The following is a 26473-nucleotide window of genomic DNA, read 5'->3' as shown; positions in this document are numbered from 1 at the left end:
CGCGTCACGGCCGTGCTCGCACGTCCTTCCGATGGCAGCGGACCCCCCGATCGGAGAGGTCCGACGTGTCGTATGCGGCGAGCTTGTGTGCTCGAGGAAAGGAAGAAATTTTCGAAAGCGATGACGAGCCTTTTTCGAGCGGAGCGACGTGACGCGATCTTATTTGAGAGCGAGCCGCATAACGTCTTTATTGCGTCGCATTACATCCGCGAAGGTACGAATTTGGCTTGAAATGGCGTAGGGGAAAAAATATATCTTTATAAACTGTAATTGTTACAAATTATACACACATGTTCCAACTTTCGCCTCGGCTCTGTTGCAGTTTCAGAGATTCGGCGAGATCTCGTCGAGTAAATCTCTGCGACCCCTATTTCGCGGTTCAATAAAGCGATTCGTCGACGAGCAAACACTCAACTCATACTCGCACAACAGACAACGACGACTCTTGAGCACGACCCCTTTTTCTATTCTGGTGCGTGCACGTCGACGCCAGCTCGTCCACGAGTTTTTTATATTAGCTCTCTCTCTCTCTCTCTCTCTCTCTCTCTCTCTCTCTCTCTCTCTCTCTCTCTCTCTCTTTCTCTTTCCCCCTCTCTTTTTCACGCGCGTGTTTGCAGCCCTCTCGGGGCGCACTCTTCCTCGAGATTCGCTCGTCTTCGAGGCCGGCTATACGTGAGCTGAACCCCATTGTTGGCCGATCGACAGTGAGAGGAATTTCTAGGAGCGGAGAAGCGTCATTTATGCGTTATGCACGAGCAAGAAATGATTGACTCACGAGATCATTGCGGAAAAATGATTGCATGACCGACGCGTGAGCTCGCTGACAGTTTCGAGAGCGCCGATATTGTAGAATGTAGATGTATTACGTAGCGTCTTTTACATTACAAGTCGCAAAATTCAGTCTTGAGATTATTTTAACCGATCTGACTACTCGATTGCTATAAAAGAAGAAAATGTGTGTCTGTAATCTGATGATGCAAAGATCGATGACCGACGCGTCTGATGACGCAAGAGGGATAAATATTTTGCGGCGAGCCTCATCCGCGTAATGTCGTAACGTTATAGTTTGCGGACAGAATATGGTATCGTGCGTTGCGGCCGTAAATCTTTTCTAATGCGGTTAATATAGAATACGACATCTGGATTATTCATGAGTGTATATTCACCGTTAGTCGGAAGTCTCGCGTTCGATCATAAGCCCAGAAGGTTAACAAGTCACGCGTGAAACTTATCGGTGATTTGTAAAGGGTACCCCGATAAAAGCGAGAAATGTACCCGACAATGAATAGATCCGCACTTTCCACGTCATATCTCGCGGTTTTTAATAACCGCACGCGGCTTTGATAACTCCGCTGCTCCGAGCGTGCGTGTTGCTCCGCGCGCTCGCGAACATGCTCTCAGGCCAGCTCGCGATCAGCTGATTTGTCACGCGTCGAAAGTGTACATGTTTGAGAGCTGTGGCGCAGAACGACGGTCTTTTTGCATAAATTGATGCCTCGGCGCGCAGCTGTACTGCTCTCTTCCAATCCAAAGGCGCGTCAATTATCTTCTGCGTTCGTTCATAACGAGGGCAAGATGTTTTCACTTTCTACGTTTACGTGTGCATGCGCTCGTTGTACAAGCCTGTGTGCCTTCTTACGCTTTATGTCGACTTCTGCGCCAAGCTTGGTCGAAATAACGCGATGTCCGTTACACGTGCACTTGGGGCTCGCATTTATTGGCCCGCCCTTATTCCTCGATTATCACGCGATTCATTCATCGGCAGTATCTTGAACGTTTCTCTTCTTTTTCATCCTCGAATCGTGTGAATGGTTTTGCAAATAGGTCATAATCTTAATAGAAACTTAACTAAGTGTACGTCGCTAATGCCCCGGGAGCAATTTCTCCAATCGATGATCAACGACTAATTGGCATTTGTGAAAACGTCCCAGCCGCGTTCGCGCACGTACGACGACGACGACGACTACGATTGGCAAACGTCCCGATGAAAAGGTGGCGGTTACAAGTGGACGTAAACGCGGACGAGGTACTTTTACTCGCTCTTGAGGAAAAATGGATAATCGCCGGCGAAGAAATCGATTCGTCGTAACTTCGCGCTCGATTCAAATCACTCGATTCGTTTCGCTAAAACGGCGCGATCTCTCCGATTCCTTTTCGCATGGGAGCGGAATATTTATCACAATACGCGGCCTAACGATTAAGATGCAAACATGCACGTACCTGTATCATGTAATAATTTTTATTTAACGCGACTGAGAGAGAGATATGCGTATATTATTTACAAAATTTACAAATTATTTTGCTTTCACGGTGGAACCGTTACATGATTTTTATGCATGCGTGCATTGCGATTGCCGGTAACTGTATTTCGCTCGCCGCGCACGTGAGACAATTGGCAGTTGGCCTACATCTGAAAAGTTGCGATTGCTTACAATCGTGTCTTTTGCATAAGTGCCTCGTAAAGGTGCTCGATGGGCTCTCTTGTGGGTTATTCTATTCGAACCTCGCGATCGAGAAATAGATTTTTTTTATGAGCGTGCGCACATAACTTGTGCATATCTATTCAGAAAAACAAGTATTTCCGCGGTGATTGTTTTTTTCAGATCAATCATCGCCGAAAGCAACTCACGTCAATCACGTCACTTTATAAACCGATCGATTTATCTTCGTACGATAGTAGGGGTTCACGTTTGCTCATTCCAACGTCCTTGACCCGTGATTTTTGCCCCCGTGATTGATATCGCAGCACGGACGTCCCTCCGACGTTTTTCCCGTTGCCCAACGCGAGAAAAATTCTCCAGCTGATAACAACTGACTATACTGTCGCTTCCACCGGCTGAACTTCGCATCTTTCTCGCGAGTAAAAGCGAGCCAAACAACGCTTAATGATTGGAAAGCTACCCGTGGAAAACTGCTCTGAAAATTACTGTTTCACTAATATTGTTAGCTCGATACAAACTTCTTTTTCCTCGTTACAAGTGTGCCACCGCGATCGGCAGCGTAATTGTGGTGGTGTAATTTAGTGCAATTTTAAAATGTAATCTCTCAGGCGTAATTTTCGCGTCATATATTCCTTGACGCGCTTTCGACATGTTAAAAGATTGATGAAACTTGCTCCCGTGCTTTCATATCTCGGCAGCTTACGGCGGACTTTTGTCGGCGGTAAATTATTGAGTTCGATATGGCCCGGGCGTTATTCGAGATTCTAAAAATTCCGCGACGAGAGATCGCTCGGTGATGTGAAAAAAAAAAAGAAAAGAAATGATGCATGGAAATTCCGTTCCGCTGAATGTTGCAACGCGAGAAATCGTAAAATTATAATGCATCTCCGGCATCGTCGTGCTCGTCATCTCAGTTACGGAGAACAGTCATCGAGGCTGATATTCCGAGAGCAGCACGTGAGTGCAGGCTTGCGGAATTCGACGTTATTACGAGCTTCGTCGCGATGCGCAGTTACCAGCATTATCACATCAATTTTAATTCATTTAGAGTAAAGAAACTCGTAAGTAACGGTAACTATCTTTATTTATCAGATAATATTCGCCAAGCAACGTGTCAGGATTACGTGAGGACAAGGCGAGGCGTTTATTACGAAAATCTCGTTTTCCCGCAGGAGAACACAGCGCGGACAGCTGCAGCTGCTGCCCTAAGAGTCTTTGTGCCGCTGCAGGTTGGCAGGTGCCTGATACGAGATACATCTGCTAACCTGCACGTGTTCGCGCGTCCGCGTCCGCGTGTGCGTGCGTGCGTGCGTGCGCAGGTATACGATCCCGCATATTCGGATTGAGGCGCGCGAGGTCGACGAAACCTCGACGAGCCGGTGTGCCGACGAGCCAGCCGATCGGTCCTCTTGTGTGCAGGTTTGGGAGGTTTGGGCAAATCTGTTCACCTGCCGCTATCGCTAGGTGTGCCGGGCCCGACCGTGCCGGGCGTGCAGCCAGGTGCCCCGAGAAAAATCGAGAGCCACGAAGTCCATCGGTCCCGAGATTAAGGTTTGCCCCTGAGCGAGCGTAATGATAGGGTGCCGCGCTGGGTGGATGAGAGAGCGTCCAACTTTATCGTACTTCTTTTTTTTCTCTTTCTCTTCCTGTCCACCGCTATTTATATGCGGGCGAATTTCGCCTCGCGACACGTTTGCCCATGCTCAGATAAAAATCACGATCAACCACTCATTTTTCAATTCCTTTTATTCGCAGAAGCCTCGCTTTCTTTCCTAAACACATTATATATAAATATATGTATCTATATATAAATGGTCACGATCCTCAGTAATGAGGGACCGACTTAGATGATGATGACGATATATAAATATAAAAGTGAGATCTACCTAGCGATAAGACCACCTTTTTTATTTTGTTGAGATGGCTATTGTAAATTTTTATACAATTCTTAGTCGCTGTGTTATCCATCTCGCGAGTAATCCTAAAGTAGGACATCTCGCATCTCCCGGGCATTATAATACAGCGAGAAACCTAAATTTATCCCCCTTTCAAGAGCTTTCTGTTCGTCACAAAAGGATCCTCTACGACGTCGTTTTGTGTCGTCGTCTCTCACTCTGCGGGAACTACATCAGTCATGCATTATATGGATAATCTAAATAGAACTAGCGGGTCCTGCTACTTCTCACGCATTCAGTTACTTGAAATTTAAGCTTTCCCCTTTTTACGCGCGCCTTCCTGTTTCTCTCCTCCACCCACACACTTCCCTTACGCTTTTTGCCCCGATATATCCGTTCGTGATTCTTTCTACCGAGGGTTGAACTTCTTCTATTCACGTTGCGCGACCCCTCCTTGTCCATTAAGGCTGACCTAAGGCAAAGAGAATCCATCTCAGGTATCAGTGCTTTCTCATAATCACGCAGATGGGAAATTCGGCCATCTGTCGAGTGAGTTAATCACGAAGTGGCAAGGATAAAAAAATTAATATAAGCTGTTAAAAATCTATATCAATACTATAATCTTTCGACGATGATTCTGTGCACAATTCTTAATAATTACGCATATATCACGAAGAAATGCTCTTAATTAACGGATAATCCGTGTGAGTACATTCGGAAGAAAGCTCTTCTATCACAGGACCGTTGATTGATGATGGGCGTTCCTCGTGATTTTCCTCGATAATTTTCTTTTTGAACGTTTTTCGTACGCTACTCGCATTTCCACCGTCAACTGGGAAAGAAGGTAGAACGAATGTTGCTGGGTGCAATCGACATGTTTCGACTACGTACTAGTATCGATTTTGTAGAAAAAAGCGCGCACCGTTGCGTAGATACGTACATTGACCTGCCATCCGTACAGTGACACAAGGTTGTCCATCGGTTTGACATTGACAATGGTACGAACAGGCAGGTCTAATGAACCTCCTGCGTCGTTCTCCCCTCTTTTCCCCGTGACTTCCTGTCCCACCTATGTCATAGATCCGTATTTTGACCCGCACATTTAGCATTAAAATAGCAGGCACAGGTAAAGTCAGCTGATTACGTAATACGTAATACATATGTTCGTTGCAAAAAAACTTAAAATATTGTTACATCAATGAAATTTATTCATGTATCCCGATATAAGATCAACCTGGACCGGAGAAAATCGATAATTTAAGAAAGAAGTTGGCTCGATATCTGCGAGCTCCGGATGTAAATAACAGTATTAGGATAGTCTTGCTGGAGCTGTCACTGCTTACAAATGATTTTTGGTATCTGATTACCGTTTCCTGTATTCAGTTTGAATAAGCTTATGTTACATGATATACGGGTCTCGTTCATTTCGCAAGTGCCGCGCGTGCGTAAATACATGTGTTGACTCTAGCTTAGTCTATACAGTTCTTCTTCTGCTCGATCCGGAACGCAATAATATTGTAGGAATATTGAAAAATTAAAATTGTTTATATGAATAATTGTTTATTCAGCATATAAAAATTTACAGATTTAATTTAGCGTTTCCGTTTGAAATCCATTGACTTCCCATTGACTTGCTTCAATATTAAGGGTACAGCGTAATCGCGCCGAGAGTTCGCTAATTGGAGTTTCTTTTAGCGACACGGAATCTCAATTCCGTGCCCGCCTAGATGGAAGTCTAAGCCGTTGGACCTATTTTCCATTGTTGAGTGGAGCTGATGATCTTCGATCCCATCAACGTGTTCGATGCGATCGCGTAGGTGCTTGATCGCGTTCTTTATGCAACGGTAGTGTTTTTTTTTTTTTTTTTTTCCATTGGGGTCCAGGGTCGCCCTCCAATTAAACATCGATATATAATTACAGACTCGCGTATAATTAGGGGCGGACTCCGCCGGCCTAAGAATACATCGATTTCTGTCACTGCGCATTAGCCGCGGGGTCACTGCACCGTTTATAAAACGTTCCGTAGATCCCGATGGCGAATTATAAATCGTCTGTAATGAGTGCGCCGCCTTTGAACCGTTACATGCTTACAGTTAATTCTCATCGTGGCTGTACGTAGCGGCTACGTTGCTCTTTTTGCAAGTCGAGAGAAAGAGTTCTTTGGCGATTCGGAATAAGTACCGCATGAGAGAAACGTACCCGCACATTTTTCAGGATTCTCCATCCCGCTTTTTTAAAACGATCCGTAACTTTGATCAATGCAGCATATTGAATGCATCATTTGCGATACGGCGTTTGTACTTATATGCGCGCCGTATCACATTTGCAGCGAGGCGAATCTATCGCGCTCCATTGTCCGACACTAACGAGACGAGCTTTAATTATTCTTACGTTGTTTTGCAAAGCAAAACCGTTTACAGCCGTCCGATTGTTCTTCAACGTGCCGAGACGATTTTCTCTATTCTCTTCGTCGAATACGCGTTATTTACGCGCAAAAAGCGCGTCGCGACGCGTCGATATTTTTTCGTGTTCCACTAGCCTGATTCCGTTTCGCCCGCGAAAACCGTATCATTTATACGCGTCGAGCATTTATCTGCCTCCCCCGAACACTAAAATCTCGAAATATCGCGGACGAATCTCTTTTTAAACGTATAGCAATTTGAACAGTCGCAGATTTTAGGTTTCTAAAAGGAACCTTTTCAAAAGGAAACAAAGCCGCAGGATATTTATTACCGGGTACATCAAACACTGGAGTCGTGATCCCATCGAAGAGGATCGCACGATGAACGAGAGCGCAGCGTCAGAATCGTAATCGCCCGCGGCGTCATTTCTTCGGCGCACTTATCGGCCGCGTATCGCGGACGACGCGCGCTCGCGGCCCGCACACGTGCAGCGCGATGCGCATCCGCACACGTGTCCCGTCAACACCGACGCGCGCGCGGCTCGGCTTGCGCGCCCCGAAGCCACCCACGTTAACGCTTTGTCTCCGATTGCTAAATCGCGTGTTTGGTCTACGGACGAGAAAGGGAAACGAGAGGACTCGCGCGAACGGATTGCGGTAGGCGAGAATAGGCGAGTCTCGAAAAGTGATTGCGCCATTAGCCTGGGCGGAATACCGAAATAATTAAGCGGCGAAGCGCGACGAAGGCCGTCGCGAGATAGCGGACGGAACTTCGCGAGGAGACGTAAAATAATTAGTTTTTATTTTCACTTCGCGGCGACCTTAATATATAACTCACCGAAGATGTGGGTCAGTTAATTGATAAAATAGTTTCTTCAAGCGCGAATGCTCTGATAGATAATTTCTCAACAAAGTCTTCGAAACGGAGTTGCAGAGATACAGCACGACGGAATGCTCGTGACGTTCAACGTAATCACGAACTCTATAATTTTTATAAAGCATTTTATGGTAAAGATAACTAGTGCAACAAGTTGCGTAACGTATATTACATTAAACTCGACTGTCTCAAGAATTGATTCTTTAATTTATTTAGAGAACTGCGAAGTCCCCCCCCCCGGCTCGCTATAACCAACGTTCGTTCTTTCTAATTACAGAGTCCTGGAACGTTGCACAAGGATGTCGGCGGTGCTGGTACGAAGGTCAGCGAGAAAACCATCGGTGGCGTCGGCACTGCGACCCTCACCACGCTCTCCTCCATTAACAACGCATCCAATACCGGCCGTAATAAAAACAACCCCGTATCTCACGAGGTAAGTTACAACGCCGATCGTCGGGAAGGACGAGAGCGAGAGATCCTCGGCGTATTGATCGTAGCCGGGCGATATGTCATCCCGGGCCCCGTAGATGACTTGGATAATTAACCGGTCCTGCGCTTGAATTTATTGCGCCCATTAATCCGCTCGCGCATTCGCGATCGGGCGGGCCCCCGTGCATGTGCGCACGTGGAATCGGCCCAGCCTTTCCGCCTTGCGATATCTATAAGCCCTGCGCCTGTGCGTGTGCGTTCGCACAGGCACATGACATTATTCAGTGCATGACTTATTGGACGCGGCATGAAGGAAGTACCGTTTACAGTTTAGTTCTACTTCTACTGCTGTCGCACCGGCAAGGAGAGTTGAATGGTCTACTCCGTTCGCGTTCGCGCACAATATAAAGGAACTTGGAACGATGAAAGTGTTTGTCTCGTCTCGAAGTTTTCCCCGAAGAAATTTTCTTTTTAACGAAGATTTGTCATTTATCTGGGAGATGTAAACGGAAAAAGAGCACGATGAATAATCGTTAATCAGCATCCGAAAGACTTTATGCCTCTTTTCGCGCCTTTGTTTAGGAACGGTGCGACGCGAAAGCGGAACAACTCGCGCGGGATAAAAAAAAAAACTCGATCTCGCCGATGACGCGATCGGGAATCGTTCACACGATTCGTCCGTTATCACGAGGGCACAATGTGCACGCGGGCCGCGCACGTAGGATTTTATTGGCCATTGTTAACGAGGAAAATTGTGCCGGCGCGGCGCGCGTCGACGCGCGCCCGCGTGCGTTTATCAGGTATCCGCATAAATTTATAGAGTAGAACTCGCTATCGGCGGCGATCGCGGCGAAACCCGCGGCGCGGCTCGTCGCGCGATTTTTGTTAACGGTTTTATCGGGGATTTATACGGGACGGGAAGGGAAATTCTCTCTTGAGAGAGAGAAAAGTGGTCGCCGCGGACTCGCCCGCGACGCTACTCGGACGGAACTAATTGAAAATTGTTGCCGTCGGCTACCTGTTAGGTCGCGATAAATTGTGTCTCTGACACGTGCGCACGCTACGACTACTCTTGTTCCATCGCCGTTTCGACGAAACCGTCCCGAACTAGCTGAAACGGTATCAATTGCTCGCGCGCACAATTTCGTCGTCCTTCGACGCGCAAAATGGCCAGGTAGAATTGCAGTGTATTGTATCTGTTACCTCGTCTGTTACGGTAGCGAAGCAATTAGAAGCCTTTTCTTCGAGCTTAAACTGATATCTTAACGAAGTTTTTAATCATTAGTTTTTAACGAGGACCAACCTGTTTAAGCGAATCAACGCTGTTAAATTCGCGGTGTGAAATTATGCTCAATTTGAGTCTATTCTCAATCATTCCTATATAGATCGCCACTGCTCCTACTCTCAATATGTTGTTAATTTAACTAACAATGAAGTTAAAATACTACTGTTCTGTGTTAAAATAATAAATTTCAACACACGTGGTAATTAAAAATTAAAACTAACAAAATGTTATTTAATCCAAGGTATTGGTTTTATTCTTGGTCCTGAAATAGCGTATCATGTTTCCTTTGCTGAACTTTCTTTCGTTAATTGAATTTACAAATGAATGAAATGAAGTTTTTCTTCATAAGGTATCACGTTGGTATCGTGTCAACGATATTGATATCATCGCTACCGACCGCAGTCAAGATCCGACGCGTATTAATCGCCTCGCCAAACGCTCATTAAGAGTAGGTACAAAATATTTTCTTTTCAGCCTGCTGTGGTCGACGCCGCTGGTTAATTTGCTCACCCGCGAACTGTCATTACGCCTGTCGCGGCCTCGATTCCGCCGCTATATCATTTCTTGCACCTCCGTGGGACAAATCGCCACGTCACCGTTGTTTGTCTCCCTTAAATGCTCGGCGCCTTTTTTTCGCGAGTCCATTACGTGACCGAGACGATCGGATTTCCTTGCGCAACTGTATGTACGCGATCGCGCGATCCCTCATGCGCGTCGCGGTTTTCAGAAGCGGTTCGTGCATAAATATACGTATAAGCAGGAGCAACCTGTACACGGATACTTTTTTTTTTACTTCGCGGATTGTTGTCACGCGGTTAATGCGCTTACGTCTGCATGCACCTCTCAGAGATGAAAAAGACGGGGTTCACCGTTACCGGCGCGTTGCACGCGATACATGTATTGCGCCGCGGTTTATCGAGCTCTCGGACATAATTCGTACGTGAATTTAGAAAGTCCGGCGCGCGAGATTTGCAGCTAATTGTTGTATCACGCTTGTGCAACTGCGACGGGCGCGAAAGCCAACGTTCGCCTCTCCGGTTACCGTCATTTTGTAAAACGAAAGCGCTCATTAGCCGGTCGACTCGAGGCGCGGATTGACGCACTCACCTGACAGAGAAATTACGTAGCTTTTACGTCGTAGGTAACTGCATTGATTCTTGTTCATCTTTTTCGATCGTTTTCTTAATCACGGTAGTCATATCGCAATTTATTGATAATGTCAAAACTATTTTACACGAGTTCTCTGATAAATAATTATAATAATACCGTTTCAGTCGATATTGATCGTTGGAGTCTTACAAGGATAGGTCGATTATAAATGCTCTCGTCTTTAGCAAGTTCAGGAGATAACTTCGGCATAAATGGCTCGTATAAAACGGTGCCCTTTCCGGAGAGACAAGATATGAGTCACGTCTCTCTTCGAGACATCGTCGAGTGGCGTGGCGTAACAAAGATAAGACCATAAATACTGGCTAATCGGAAAAATAACCGCTCGTAGGCGTACCGCTCTATAATTTTACATTGAATTTCTTTAACCTTCTATTTGAGAAATCATTTTCTGCAACTTTTACATGCTAATACACTGCAGAAGTCACACAACTAGTAATCCAATATTTTACGATGTAATCTAATTAGCGTGTATACGGAATATCTTGCGCAGTAGATACTTACGTAAAGCAGCTATGATATTCGCGTTCTCGTGATAATTTATACGTAACTTGTCGGATAGGTTTATACAGGCCCCGCCAAGGGACACGGAATCACAGACCGCGCGTTCGTAACGCTCGCAGCGATTCCATATATAGATCGTTCGATCGGAACATCGGGAGTCCCGGCGGCAATGCGCAGTTTGGGGGAGAGATAATTTATTATTAATTTGAGCTTTATTTAGATAAATTTAATTATCTACGCGCGTGTAAATGTCAATGCAATTGAATCCGAGCTATCTCATCCATGCAAATTAATGCCTCGTGTGTGTGCTCTTTAAAATCGTGAGAGAGCAGAGGAATGCTTGGGCATACGCCCAATACATAGCGTACGTACGTATGTTATGTAACCGTATGCGGTTTGCTCCGCTAATGTTTGTATATCAACGATTGTTTCGGATTCCTCGTTGACATGCATCGGTACACCTCGCCGACACCGCCGATCGCTCTAATCACAATTGGAGGGTGTCCAATTCTGTATACAGGGATAATTCTGTTAAATCTATATCTGTGCTCATAATAATATGAACAAAAATAATAATTTCGTCGCACCGACGATTCACTCTTATATTGGTTACGGTTCATTGAGGCCGAATCATAGCTGAACATTGATGAAGTTTTTCCTCCCTGCAATAACAAAAATCAAATCCGCATTATTGGTCAACGATTCACCAAGAAATCTGTTTAATTTCGAGAGAGAATTTTACATGTTGTATACTTTGTATACTTTGGTTATATTTTACATTGTTTTACGCGATAATTGAATTGTTGGCAAATTTTATTTGGCCATTATTGTTTCGCTTTGTCTCGTGTGGACATCATGAATTTGCGATTTGTACCACGAAGGTCTTTAATTTCGGACGATCCAAAAATGGAGTTACAGCAGTTGGGAACGCAATTTGCATTTCTCTTCTCTCTCTCTCTCTCTCTCCCTCACACACACATACGCACACACATACACACACGCACGCTAATTAAATCCGCAGTGCCTACGTGACGTGCGCTTTGACGTCGGAGCCGATTGTTTGCAATTCGACTGCGTTAAACGCGATATCAAGGATTCAGGACGTAAGTTGATAAAGTCGCTGCTGCTTGCTATAATAACGCCGCTGCCGTACGCACGCACGTCATGCAACCATAAGAAGCCTCAGCGAGTATCATAAGCGTGCTACAAGGCGGCGCGGCGTAACCCGATCGCTTCGCATTGTATCTCGGATTTCGCGATAGCATAAATACGCTACGTGCGGGGCTATCCCGATGTTAACGATCCTAGGCGAAAGTAACATAACGCCGGGATTAGCAGGAGAGAGTCACAAGCGGTTCTCCGCTTAACTTACGAGGCAACTTGTCTCCCAAGTCGACGTCGCGCGTCGCCTTTCCTGCTCGACTCTGTCGGGGTGTAAAACCGAGGGCGACAAGTTAAGAGAGAAATTACCGTTAAATGTCGACACTAAGGGAAACCGGCCTTATTATACCGCACGATTATTTAGTCGTTTGAGTTTACGATATCGCTAAAGAGACCATTTCGAAGTAATTTTATCGAGTGGTGACGAAATTACAATCGTACGCTTAAAATACGAGTATTCAAGTGGGACGCCCGTGTCGTGCTTCTCGAAAGAAACTGTACTTGTAGCTTGTCCTTTCATCTCCGTATACCGTTCTTGCATAACGCACGTGACACTTATATCCTATTGTTAATACAATATTCTCATCTCCGTCCTATAATTTAATTGCGCGCGCGCACACTCGTACATGACAAACGACCGTCGACGGATAAAATATCAGGACTCACAATCAGGCAAGAATTGAGACACGATTCCGTATTTCATAATTATCCCCGCTACAATCGTACTTGCTAAACGGGAGACAATGCGACGCCTTTATGTCACCGCGAAACAATCGGCACTGCCGTCGGTGCTCATTATAGTTCACTTGCGAGCCTCTTGCACGCAGCCAAGAGGCATTAAATATATCTTCGCTTTCTATACGAAACAATTTACCGCAATAGAAAATATATTCGGTGCGCTGAGCGAAAAACATAAGATTTCCAGGCATTACCGCAAGGATTTTCTTCTTTAAAACCGCAATTTATTTGACGTTGTTTTTCTTAATATTTGTGCTTCTTATTTATATTTCAATCGTTGATATAACTTGGTTTTTTAAATTTTAAGCTTAAAAAAAAGTGCGAGTGCAAAATTTTTGCAGAGTTCACGTAAGATTTTCCACCGTTCGATTGCGGGTAGGTAGATGGATTCCCATGTTTTCCAACGTTGCACAACGAACGGTCGTCTGATTAGCCATGTATCGGTTGCTTTGTCGAATCTCATCACCGCGGCCACGCGGAAACGCATAGCTCGCACAGACGTTTCTTCTCTTCGGCACAACACGTGCACGCTGCGATGTACCGTTATCTCCATACGCACTTTGACTCCGTGCATATGTGGGTCTCGGATGGTCACTCCTATGCTAATGGAGATATCTGTTTATCCGTTCGGTTATAAAGCCTTGCCGTTGCGCGTTTCGTGGGCGCGCGCGCGCGCGCGCGTGCAACCTTTACATCGGTGTGGGTGACGACGATAATGAGAACTTGTATATCGCCGGCACTATTAACGGCAATTGTCCGGCTCGGGAGAGCGACATTAATATATACCGGTTTGTGCATCGAACGCGACCTAGAATCCCACTATTGCACCATGTTATCATTGCGCTTTAATTTCGGAATAAATATCGATGTAGCGCAAGTCGTGCTTGGATGCACGTTCGAAGGTCCAATAATTTTCATTGCCCCTGAAGAAACGTGAGAATGAACGAGGAAAACAATTACGAGTATTCTTCGTGCGGAGCGAAGAAGATTATTGAAAAGACAGCTAGGAAATATCTTCCTCGCCAAACACCAAGCGACCCATGCTTGCAATTACCTTCCCTCCCTTATTCTCTGCTCGCTATCGCTCCGAGCCGCAAAATCCAGCTCGTCCATAACGATGAGAGGACAGGCCGCGGCTAATTCCCGACGTTTAAATTTCTAATGATCCACGATCAGCGCGCGCGACTATCGCGACGTGCGAACACGCTTCCAGGCGGCCGTATATAATCGGCCAAGGGGGGATATAAATATTCATTAGGCCGGTTCAATTATAAGACCACCGAGGGTTACCGGGCTGCGTTATCGGTGTGTGCCGACGTGTAAGCGCTAAACACGTATTGCGCGTACGCGTTCGCAACTGACAAGGGCATTCGCAAGTGTGCGTCGGTCGACCACGGCGACAAAAGGACGATGAACTGTACCAGTAGCGTCGTCGTCGTAGCGGCCGGCCGGCGCGGCGCGGCGCGGCGGCCGCGACGAGATAACCGGTTTCGGATATCTGCGAAATTGTATACCTGATGGCCTATCTACCAACACGGTTAAACTGAATTCAAAGTGGCAGATAGTTCCTACGCACCTACGCGCACCCGTTGCTTTCTGGAAAATAAAAGAAATATCCGTCAGTTAAAAAATAAATTAATTTCTCATACTGATATCTCTTACAGTTTCAGATGTTTCTAACTTTAAATGCTAATTTTTTGACATTAGTATCTTTCTGCTATAATTTTCAATGTAATATTTTTACTAAATATACTGCTTTTTTATCTCTATAGCTTAATTAATATCTATATATGCATTATAATAATTTGTAAACGCTGCGAAACTTCGTATGGAGAAACATCGCACAATACGATTTCTTTTCTCGTTCTCGGGGATCGTGCTAACACGCGCGTGAATTGCAAACTGACTTTCTACAACCAATTATATTGGCACTGTTTCACTAAAATCTTTTGTTTTCCAAAGGAATTGGCTTGTTTAATTTATCGAGTCATCGTAGGTTTCACGTAAACCGGTCTGAAAGGTTTTTATCGACAAATTTATCGCGACTGTATCGTATTCTGAAAAAAAACTGTAACTTCTCGTGTTAATTATCGCTTATCGCAATCACAGATTTCGTAGCACGCGCGATAGCCGTCTATCGTTCTCGGTGTCGAGCAACAAGAAGAACACGGCAAAAACCAGGAGTAGCCGTCGGCCGTATGGTATTAATATCGTTCCATCTTGCACTGAGGAAAACGTTCAGGTCACGCGTGTCCCGTTAGCGTCGAAGGGATCACGCCGAGGGTTAATGGAACCGTTCTGATGACGATTCGCCGGCGATTCGCGATCGTTGAAGGCTGATAATAAGTCAGGGCCGCCGTTACGCGGCGGCGCGTTTCTCTCTCTTACATAATGGGACCCCGCAGACGTTTGTCTGTCGATCGACGCTCGTTTCCGGTGGGCCGTGCGAGCGTGTGTCACGTGACTTCCGCCGTAAAATCGTGCGTAACGCGTAACGTATAAATATGCACGTACGTGGCGCGCATCCTCGTGTGCGCACGATCGAGTCGTATATGCGACGGCACGACCAACATATGCGCGCGAACGTTAACGAGATGCGCGTGCATCAATCGTTTGTAATACACTTGGAATCCCGAGGTCTTCTCTCTCGAAGAGCGCGCTCTCACACGCGAACGCTGGCGATATATTCCTGTTTACTCGAAGTGGCTACAAATTTTGTCATCAACGAACGCCCTGAGGAGAAGAGAGCTATGTTGTACACTTGTGAAATTAAGAATGAATCTCTACCTCGCGACTTCGAAATGGTCTAGTACGCTGTACGCGATTCACGACGTGCAGCCTCGCTCTACAGAGTTTGTTGAAATTCTCATTTTGCTCACACGCTTATCCGATAAGAATCTCAATAAACGCCTTTATTTTGAACGGGCGAAACTTATGAGTTCAATGTACCAAATACGACCAGTACAAAGATTTCGATTAATAACTCGTTTGCGCTAATCTAACTCGTTAACGAGAGAAACTTTTAACGAATCATACGCGATAATGACAGGTTTGAGTACCAGTTAGTTACGCTTGAAGACATGATGCCACAAGCACGGTCTTATTAATCTATATTATGATCTTGTTACGCGATACATATACATCTTTACGAAATTACAGAAATCGCGGTCCATCGAGTATAGACACGTGACCATAATTGATAACTTCGATTAAAAAAGCCGACCGATTCTTCGTATCTTTGCAGTGTTTCTCGCTAAACGCTCAATTCCTTTATATCACCGATCTCGAAAGACAATATTCGACGCGCAACGCGCTCCTTTTCTTGGATCGCTCGCTTCTCCTTGAAGCGAGCGATCATTATAATTCGCGATGCACACGCGAGGAAACCGCGAGGTCCCTTCACAATGCGCGTTCGAAGCGTCAAAACCTTTCGAAAACGATCCGCGATGATCATTGTCGAACAGCTGGTCGCTGGTATTCGAAGTCTCGTGAAAAAATGCGTCGTTAATCATCGTAAAAGTTTTATATCGACGCATTACACGCACATTTAATGCACGGCGCGTGCAGTACATGTTGCGTAAAAATTATGCGTGGAGGTGCGTGTGTACGTTCCTTTATCGTTACACCTAGAATTTACAATTCTGTGATGGGTGATGGATCACCTCAGCGATCTTTTGCACGTCGTATATATGTATTTGTGAAGGATCATCTCTGATCCTTTTGAGGGGAGGGGGGGGTAAGATGTTCATAGTTAATGTAGGCGATAATTTGAGGGTGATAAAGAAAATGATCTTTAATCCTTTTAGGCGCATATTTATTTCGAACCGATTTTGTTCTTCTAATAATAAAACTTTATCGCGCAGTGGAAGTAATCATAATAATATGTAGAATGTAGACTGAAAAGCCGATAAAAATTTTTTTCCTCTCAGAAGCGCTTACTATACTTATCCCACTTTCATGACACTGATCGCGTATGCTTAATGTATGCTGTTGTATTTAATGGGAAAAATAATTGTCGCGATGCGGTTGCAGTTTCAGCGTTCCTCCAAGATGCCGTCGCACAACGCATCGCCGAGACCGATGGGCGATTAGTATTTTCCGGTTTCTGAGGTTGTGCGTTCCGTTGTGTGTCAAGGCGATCGGCCTTGGCTCTATTTTTCTTTTATAGGCAAGTCATTATTTGCAATCGTTACATAAATGTATCATCTCGCGAGCATATAAATCGACTTTTCGTCTCCGACGATAAATTTAACTAGCATGACTGATTAAAATTAAAACGCTGTGCAGGTGTTATCGTGCAAAGCGATCGTTTGAAACAAACCTTGAGGATAATTATCGCGATCCACTATCAAGATTAGATTCAAGCAATTAAGTTGAAGTAATAAGGCATTTATTAGTTATTCGTAAGATTAATATCAAGAAAAGTATCGAAGTTTTCTTAGCAATTACCGTTGTAGTACAGTAGTCACGCCGAAGAAATCACTTCTGGCGATAGCGGTTTGCGGCGTAAAGATGTAAATTGAATATTTGCATAAGAATCCTTATCTAATAAACCTTTCCCAGCTGCGTACGGTCTGCCAGCGTACAGCGGTAAACAATTCCTCAAGGAAGAACCTCCGAGCAGACCTCGGAAAGCATTAAGGTCATAAATTGCAGGTGTGCCAGAGTACAGGAAAAACATTCGAAAGGTGTCGGCGTGAAGGAGAACTGACAGCTCGTTTCTTTTTCGCGGTCAGAATTTCGGTGCGGGTCGTTTACAAAACTTTCCGGTTTATTTCCCAGCCGGTTCTTCTTGCAGCTGCGCTTTTTCGATGCACTCGCATAAACCACACGCGCCGTTACAAGACTTGGACGATTCAAAAGGGCGCCGAGAGAGTGGTAACGGAGAAAGTTCGTTTCTCTCTCTCTCTCTCTCTCTCTCTCTCTCTCTCTCTCTCTCTCTCTCTCTCTCTCTTTCTCTTTCTCTCTCGGGCCGCGTCGTGCAGCCGATACTCGCCTGCGTGTGCGCTCATACGCATGTTGTACATGTCAGTGGCAACAGGCGACACTCCGCTGAATCCGGTAACCGCATCACACGCGTGTGTCCCAAACACGTGTGAGCCGCTCACGTGTGCAAGAAGGCCATGTGCGACTTTTCCTTCGCGAGATCGTAGTCCGCATCCGGTTACATCCGCCCAAGTTTCTCGACGCGTGAAAAAAAAAAACAATGAATACTAAGTCACCTAATTTCACAAAAAATGCACTCGATATTTATCGTATGCACATTAATTATAACGCTAGGAATTTTAGAACATAATAGTATTAATTATTGGTTTTGTCATTACTTTACTTTAGTGTTATAAATTAATGCTGAAACTTCTGTCAGAAAGCTTCTGAAAGAAATCTTATTTCTTAATTTTTATAATAGCGCAAGTATATTTTCTCTTTAATCGCGAATAAAAGACTCACCGAATGAGAAATTTGCGACGAGCTTGAAATGTGACTTTCACGAATTTCTGAGGGGCGACAGATGATGAAATCCCAATCGAAATAATTGCTTCCCGGTCGTTTGTGCCGTCGAAGACGACGAAGACGGAGGAACGGGAGTTCAACATTCGGTCGAATCTCCGCTCCAAGGCGGAAATTGTGTCGCCACGGCCTACGTCGTGAACGACAAAGTATCCCCGTCGTGGCTCGGCGCGCGATTGAATTTCAATACGCAGAAGTTGTTAAGCAATGAAAGGCTTCCACGGGCTTGACGCTCGATTGTCTTTCCAGTTTCCATTGTCCGCGGGTGAGGCGCACGGAAAAAAATCGTAATAAAGGCCTTCTTGGGTTCCGCGAACGTGCCGACCGAAGGATCCGTTGTTCCTCGCGAGCGGATCGGTCCGTCGGGCTACCAATCACGGGGATAAAAGTAGGGCGCGCGAGAAAAAAGGGGGTACATGATCTCCAATCTTGTATTAAAATTGTATCTCTCGAAATACTGGTTTCGATGACTGGTCGGAAGAAATATTCCTCGTAAATCGTTTATAAATGCTCAAGGTGGGACACTTGGCAGTTAATGTGAAAAAGAAACGCCTACTTGGTCTAGTCACTACCATATACGTATAAAAAGGTTTCGTTGCCTTATTAAGGCGTTCTCGTCTCGTCTCGTCTCATCTCGTCTCATCTCGCGCGATTCTGCGCGTCCAGTTCGTCAACTGTGGACGAAGAAGGACGGAGAGCCGGAACTCCGAAACCAGTTTATTATTCGAAACGCACGCCGCGAGTACGCGTAAAAAGAAGCGCGAGGCCTCCTCGCGAGTCCGAGATGTTTTCTAGCAGGTTTTATTTGAGGTCAGTTTCGTCCTACAAGAGAGAAAGATGCGACCGCTTATCGGCTCGTTATCATCTCCGCCGATCCGATCTCCCCGCCGCCATTGTTATTCTGCTGGAGAAATTACCGGTCTTCATCCATAAACGCGAAATCGTCGGCGCCGGACGATCTCGCCCGTCCCGGAATCGCTTAAAATGATAAAACAGCACCGTACAAATAAGTTTATAGACCGCGTAAATATCGGCGCCGTGGCCGCGTTTTCCGCCACTTGAGGAGTCTCTTTCTCCCGCTGACTGTTTCGCCTTGCGCGAAACTTTTGTTCCGATTCATGCTGATTTCGGCGTGTCCGTATCGGTTTTTCATAAATAAATCATATTGCTGTTATTTATCTGCAGATGAAACCGTGAATTTCGTTCGGGAGAATTTGCACAATGCCGCGGTTGACGTTCACCGAAACCTGATCCATACGCGATTGAAACGTATCGTTTGTTTCATAAACGTATGTAAATCGCAATATGCGCAACTAATAACATATTCATGAATATTTCTCAATAAGCAAGCTTTACCTAATCTACCGTGTTTGAAAAGGACGATTATTGCTCGTCGCGCGTTGCGCGTTGCATTGTTTGACATTCATTCATATATATATTATATAATATGCGGTATATTTGCATTTTTATTCCTCTAATGCACTCAATTTATATAAATCCTTTACTCTCTGTGGTTATAATTTTTAACAATCCGTCCGATATTTATATTTAGATAATGACTCGACACTCGACTCTTATCGATTGCTTTTGACAAATACGCTTCTACATGTAAATAACTTGCGTCGCTCATAATTTGACACGGGAGATACCGAAGCAGATAAAATAAATGGTTTCTTCGAAATCCGCCTTTCGTCGAAGCGCAATTATACAGCGATATTCTCCAGTAATGTTATGCAACCAGCGGATATCGTACCTATACGCGGCAACGCGCGTCCGAACGTTTCTTATGAATTTGAAAAACCGGGAGTGCACAATTACAAGGCTACTCCGGACTCTCGTTTCACGAGTCATTGATTATTAGAAGCTCCGACTTTACGTTAATGCCGCAATCAATCGCAAATCGAGCGACCGCGAACAGCCGTGTAATCTCCAGTAATCCCGGGGAGAAATCTGCCAATCGCATCATCCTACGTGCGTTTTTATCGTCGACTCCGTTACATAATTATGAAATTTATCTGGAACACATCCGCGCGCGAATATACCGGTGAAAATATCGGTGAAAATACCGGTTGCTCGCTCGTGCTCCTTTTGCTTCGTTCGGAAAGGAAGTGATCGACCGTGTAGTAACTCTTACGCAATCCCGGCCAGGATGTGCAGCACGCGTATGTGCGTAGGTGCGTCTATAACTTTCGATCGGGACGACCGAAGCGAGTCCGCGACGACGACCGCTGTCGAGACTATGGGGTCGGTTTAGCAAGTGTATGTCAATGATAGCGTTGGAGGATATCATTCGGTATCTTCCTCGGAGTGCGTCCAGGACGGAACCGCGCGTGCCCGAGCGAAAGAGGAGAAATAATTGCAGACGCGAGAAGAGAAACAGGAAAGCCTGAATGATAACGTTCGTTTTTGCTGATTCGGCCGCCACGCTTTGCAGTTTCGAGCTTTCGCGTGTTCCGCAAAACGGCCCGAGGAACTCCAACTGATTAGCGATTTAATCGTATCTCGGCGATTTGAACTAAGGTAAATTAGATAAATGAAAGCAACAAGTATACGGATATCAGATAAGATCAAAGATAATGTTTCCAGTTCACATCTGACCTTTTTAACGAGGGGATATGGTGCAGTTTTTTTTATTTGCGATTTAGCAGAACGGTAAACGGTAGACGATGCTCAATAAATCCTCCGAGTAATCGGTAAATGCACCGAGGGAGGTCGGTGCATTACAGGCGCATTAGAAATAACTCAAATAACCCATGACGGACCTCGTTAATTAAAATACTAACGGTAAATTCGAGGATCGCGCTCGAGCACATCCGACTTTAGTTCGATCGTAAAGAGCTCTTTAATTTCTGAAAAGGATTCTCAATTTTTCTGCTCGCGGTCTGGATTAATTTGCACGATAAATATGGAATTATATCGCTATTTCAGGTTTTTTTAGCTTATCTTTATTGGACGAATAAAATTTATATCAAACATTTTGACACGAGAATTTATTTGCGGATATTTTCTCTTAGCAAATACTCGCTGGTACGTTAATAACTGCAATTTAATTCGAGATATCTCTAAATATGTTTCCGGGACATTGAACGCAGGATTTGCTTTGGCAATTTAAGTGGACTGACCGAGCCTGGTATACAAATTTTAGAACGTTTAAATAATAATATACTGGCTCTCGCGCACCTTGGCTTTTATAATCGTCCGCCGGCATCCCGACCAAGTGTAAGATTTGCGAATAGTAAATCGCCGAGAGTCGCAAATTGATGCTGTGCCAAATTATAGTTACGAGTTCGCATCTGTTCAAATAATCGCCGATTCTCCCCGAGAACACGCGTATATTTTGAATCCTATTAATAGCCGCGCGAAATTAAGTCGTTAACGTACGCATTAGTCAGTGATTTATCACGCTTACTGGCAGACGGTTTCACTTTCCCGCTTTACAAGAGATCGCGCACATCTCTATAACAAAAACACTTTCTAGTTTATACGGGCGGAAAAAGTCAAACAGTTACTCGCAGCTATAATCTCGATAACGGAACATCGAAGAAATCTCTATCCTATATATAAAATTTAACTCCGATTTAATTACTGACCGAGACTTCGCGCGCAAGTAATATCTTTCTTCTCTCCGCGCGTAAAATTTACATTAATTTGCAGTTGAAATTTAATTTGCATTTACATCGCGATACGCGCGATCCATGGAATTCGTAAATTAAAGTAAAGCTGTATATTTACATCAGAAAAATATCTTTCTTCAGATTTGGTTTTTGGCTGAAGAATTTATTTTATGAATTCTATTACTTTAAATTATCAAATTATATGAAGTAAATGTGCAGAATTGGGACATATATAATACGTAACATTTTCGACTGAAACGGCGCATGGCGTCGTTTGCATCGATCCGTCTGGTAGGGCTGTCTTGATTTGGCATAATCGGAATTAATTGATAATTTGCCACTCAAGGGATTACGAATAGCCGGCCCGTCGACCGGGAATTTTATTTCGCACGTGGCCACCCGAAATACTCGCCGCCCGGAAGTTTTAATGAGCCGCATTCACGGCAATCACGAGTGTGCAGTTTTGTTCGCGGCACGCGTGCGCCCCTTTATGATAGCGGAACGAAAGAGTCACTTTGCGTTGCGTTTCGCCGAGCTATTTGCCGGCAAACACCAGCATAAACATTTATTTATTCCCATTCGTATATATACCGTTACTCTCTCATATTGTAAGTGATTTTGAATCGCAACGCCATTCGTATAAGTATTTTTGCTTGCGTGTATTTACTGAATTAAACAAGGCAGCTGATGCTTTTACAAGCGCGCGATTCGTGGGTGGATGAGATATGTTGATACACGTATCTAGTGGCTTCCGCGCGAGATATTCCTGTTTATCCAATCTCCCGCTGTGTACATACGCAAGGTGTATCATGTAAATCCCCCTGGATTTTGCCAAGCATTAAAATTGAAGAAGACTTATTATTCATATTTCTCAGATTCATCAATCTGCCTCTCTTCCAGCAACGAGTGACTCGTTCGCGCGAAACGTTTCTTAGAAAAGAATCCGAAAAATCCAATTCATGAGACTCGTCGGGGAAAGTGCAACGCTAAAGTACGATATTATAGTGTTGCCATTAACGTTGAGAACACGCGGTGAAAATGCGCCGCTGTTTGTATCCGCGTATCCATTTAAGTCGCTCTCAAGGCGCACGTTACGTCGTAACGGAGCACCGATCGGCTCCGCTCCATTCCGCTCCGCTCCGGGAATCGGCTCGCTCGCGCGGGTTAATGAGCTCCTCCCTGCGTGCGTATACACCATGGCCGGAGTGACGTTTCCACTCGGCGTACCGTCCTGCTTCCGAGATATCGATACGCCCACGTGCCGTCGCCGGAGTGTCCCACGTATCCCGAGTACGCGCGTATTAGGTACTCGGTCGCGGCTGCTATACGTAATCGCGCGCGCGCGCACACAAGCGCGGCAACCAGCTGCAGGCAGCATCGCGTTGGCGCACGCGGCATTAGAAAGGCGGCCGCGACTGGGAGATGTCACAAGGTAAACCGCATAACATAACTGGGGATACACAGGGAGTTATTGTGCATGCCTATCTGCGCGATCGGTAGGCAATACGGTTTACCGGCCGGCGGCTGAAACCGAGCGCGCTCGAGCGTCCTTGAGGAAATTTCTCCCTCGCTATGTTCTCGCCGCACTTTTGTAGCCGCGCGCTCTCCTGAAAACCGCAAGGCTTTTCGCGACGATTTATTTTCGAATCGCGGAACAACGTTTCATTATCGCATCGAGGTTGTCCCCCCCCCCCCCCAGGTCGGCTTTCCTGTCTCTGGCGGATTTTCGAGTTTTGAGGGTCAAAACGAGGCTTGGCTCGCAGCGAATTCATTACGTGAGTCTTGGCGGCGCGATTCGTGCGTGTTATTTATGCGTGCGTTAAGCATGCCTCGACCTGCCGCGCGTTGGAGCTCGGCGGCGAACAGCCTCCGTATAGGGTCGACAGAGAAAGAGACGCGAAAGAGCGCGAGAAACCGCGCTATTGATCAGGCACGCGAGAAGGAAAGACGGGAGAGAGAAAGGAAGAGAGAGAGAGAGAGAGGCAGAGTGAGAGAGAGATTGGTAAGAGCGGGGCGAGGTAAAACGCATGCAAGATTACAATTTATACGAGCGGCCTCCGGACCGCACGGTTATTCACTCGCGACTTTTTATTTATGCCGCTGCCCTCCCATCCCGGCTCTCGCCCCGCGCGAAACGCATCCGCGTATATCGCCGGTCCGAGAGCCGCGCGCGCAACGGACGATAATAATTTTTCATTACACCAGATCAGAGAGCGAGAGAGCCGCGCAGTCGCCGATCCATTCTCAGACCCCGTATTTTAATTGGGATCCGGGGATTTTACCGCGCACGAAATTAACGAAGCAGAGAGAGAGAGAGAGAGAGAGAGAGAGAGAGAGAGAGAGAGAGGAGAGAGAGAGATTCCGGTCTGGAAACGTCGGGCGATGAAAATCGTGCCATGCGATCAGCCGGCGCGGCGTTTGATTGAATCGTTTCGACGAGAAACGTGGGTTCTTTCGCGAGCGCGATTACGTATAGATGCAAAGCGATGTAGAACCAGAAGGCAACAACGACGCGTGTGAGAGCACTTGTGAACCGTCTGGCGACCCTTTAATAGGAATTTATGCCAACATTCTGCCTGACCTTAATTGCCGTCAGGCCTGATCAATTGGCGCCGAATCGCGTCGTTCTTTGTCGTAGCTCGCGCCTTCGTAGATCAAACGTTTGCGCGAGGAGATTTATTTAGAGTGATCGTCGTGTGATCGGCATTAATTAAAATACAACGATCGTTACGTCAAATGCGTTGAGGAGAGCACTTGGTATTCCAATACGAATATTTCGCGTATAGAAAATTATACGTTCGCGGTTGCTGTGCGTCGAAGGTAAACGTCGGTGACACGCGGAGCGATATCCAGAGCTCTATTGAATATTCATATCAAGTGCATTCGTTACCTCGATACTTTCTCATAACGTCACACGCGTAAATACTGTTAACAGTGCTATACATCTGGAGCGAGGTGAACGTGGTACCCACCTCGGCGAGGTGTCTGTTTCCAAGATACTTAAATGCCGAAAATAAACGGCGTATATTTTCTCGCGTAATTTTATTTATTGTGAATAAATAAACTCATCATTTTTCTTATTCTCGCGTAGGGTGAATAGTCTGAGGAAGCGAGAAAGCGTTTTATCTCTCGGATGAAACGTTTATATGATTCTCTAGAATACAGCAGATTCCGGAGGTGTTTGACCCGCGCCATTGGACGCCATTAGATAATTTATCGCTTTGCCGTTAAACACGTTCCGCCGACTTATGTCAGGATATTCACCGTGGATATATACTTTTCCGATGCCGGGACATTCGGAGTTGGCAACGATACCCGAAATCGATTGCCGGCATTCGGCTATAAATATTTAACATCGGCGGAAAGACGCGCGAGGAAATCTAATGAACGGCTAGAGACTCCGACGCGAACCTGACGAACAACAGCAGGCCTGCATGCTTGTCATTCGAGGTGCATTCACGACCGGTGACTGCCCCTGGCCGTTGGTACGGAAAGGCATGGCTCTCCGCCGACGAAACGTTTTAATGGCTCTCTCGGCAGCGAAGAAATAATTGTCCGGGTCACTTCTCGGTGTCGTTAAACTTGTTAAATCGGAGGTCACCACATCGCATACGGACACACGCACGTGGAGACGTATGCCGATGCCGTGCATTCGCGCATGTGCCACTTTCTTTAAGAGATCATACCACCGCGCCACTTTCACGATGCGAAGAAAAGTCTCCGACCGCCACGGAAGCGATTCGGGCAATTTTAACGCGATAACCGAGCGCGGGGTAATTGCGGTGTTATTTCCTCGCGTCGATAAAATTGCGCGGCGAGAAACGCACGAAAGGTACTTCGTAGGAATACGTTAGATGTATATTGATACAATATACGAGCAATCTCTCAAAAGGTTCGCGAAAAACTTTTTTCCGAGTTCGGGGGATGGGCCTGCAACGAAAATTAATTGAATGTGCTCTCTCCGCATCCTTCTAAACATTTCAATGTTCACTTTCTCAGCACGTGCAACTTGATCAATTTTATATTTCGGCTGATGTTTCGTGCTGGAACTATAGTCATCCTGTACCTTCTCGCGAAACTCCACTGATCGTAAGATACTGCCCTTGAAAACTCGAGTCATTGCACGCGTGGGCAGATAAATCTGCGAGTTCGAGCAAGTTGCGAGCTTGATCTTTTTGTCCAGGTGTCGGCGTCGCGAATCTTATTGGTAGGCGCTTTGATAGGCTCGTACGTAAAAGAAAATTCTTCTATTTGTTCCAGAAATTGCCGTCTTTCTTCAACAGTAAGGCGACGCGAGTGGACAAGACGGACAACAACAATGCGAACAATTCCAACAGCACGAGCAACAACATCCACAATATGCCGCTGCACGAACCCATTAGTGCTACTTCCCCCGAAGTATACGGTATGTGAGAACACTATGATTACGCGAAAATCGCGGTACCTTATATGC

The 26473-nt window shown here is 45.7% G+C and overlaps 1 protein-coding gene across 2 annotated transcripts in view; it reads left to right on the top strand.

The window, feature by feature from the left end:
* LOC143893813 (uncharacterized) overlaps positions 1-26473 on the top strand; it is a 150020-nt gene that overhangs the window by 116172 nt on the left and 7375 nt on the right. For both annotated transcript variants that reach the window (XM_077399527.1, XM_077399528.1), the window contains exons 3-4: positions 7892-8047; positions 26281-26425. In XM_077399527.1, coding sequence (XP_077255653.1) covers positions 7892-8047; positions 26281-26425 — 301 coding nt within the window. The remainder of the gene's footprint in view (positions 1-7891; positions 8048-26280; positions 26426-26473) is intronic.

This window comes from Temnothorax americanus, unplaced genomic scaffold (genome assembly GCF_048541705.1).
Source record: "Temnothorax americanus isolate GAGA-0224 unplaced genomic scaffold, ASM4854170v1 Scaffold13, whole genome shotgun sequence".
Taxonomy (NCBI): Eukaryota; Metazoa; Arthropoda; class Insecta; order Hymenoptera; family Formicidae; genus Temnothorax; species Temnothorax americanus.
The sequence above is the reverse complement of the archived record's forward strand: the minus strand, read 5'-3'. Positions and strand labels throughout refer to the sequence as shown.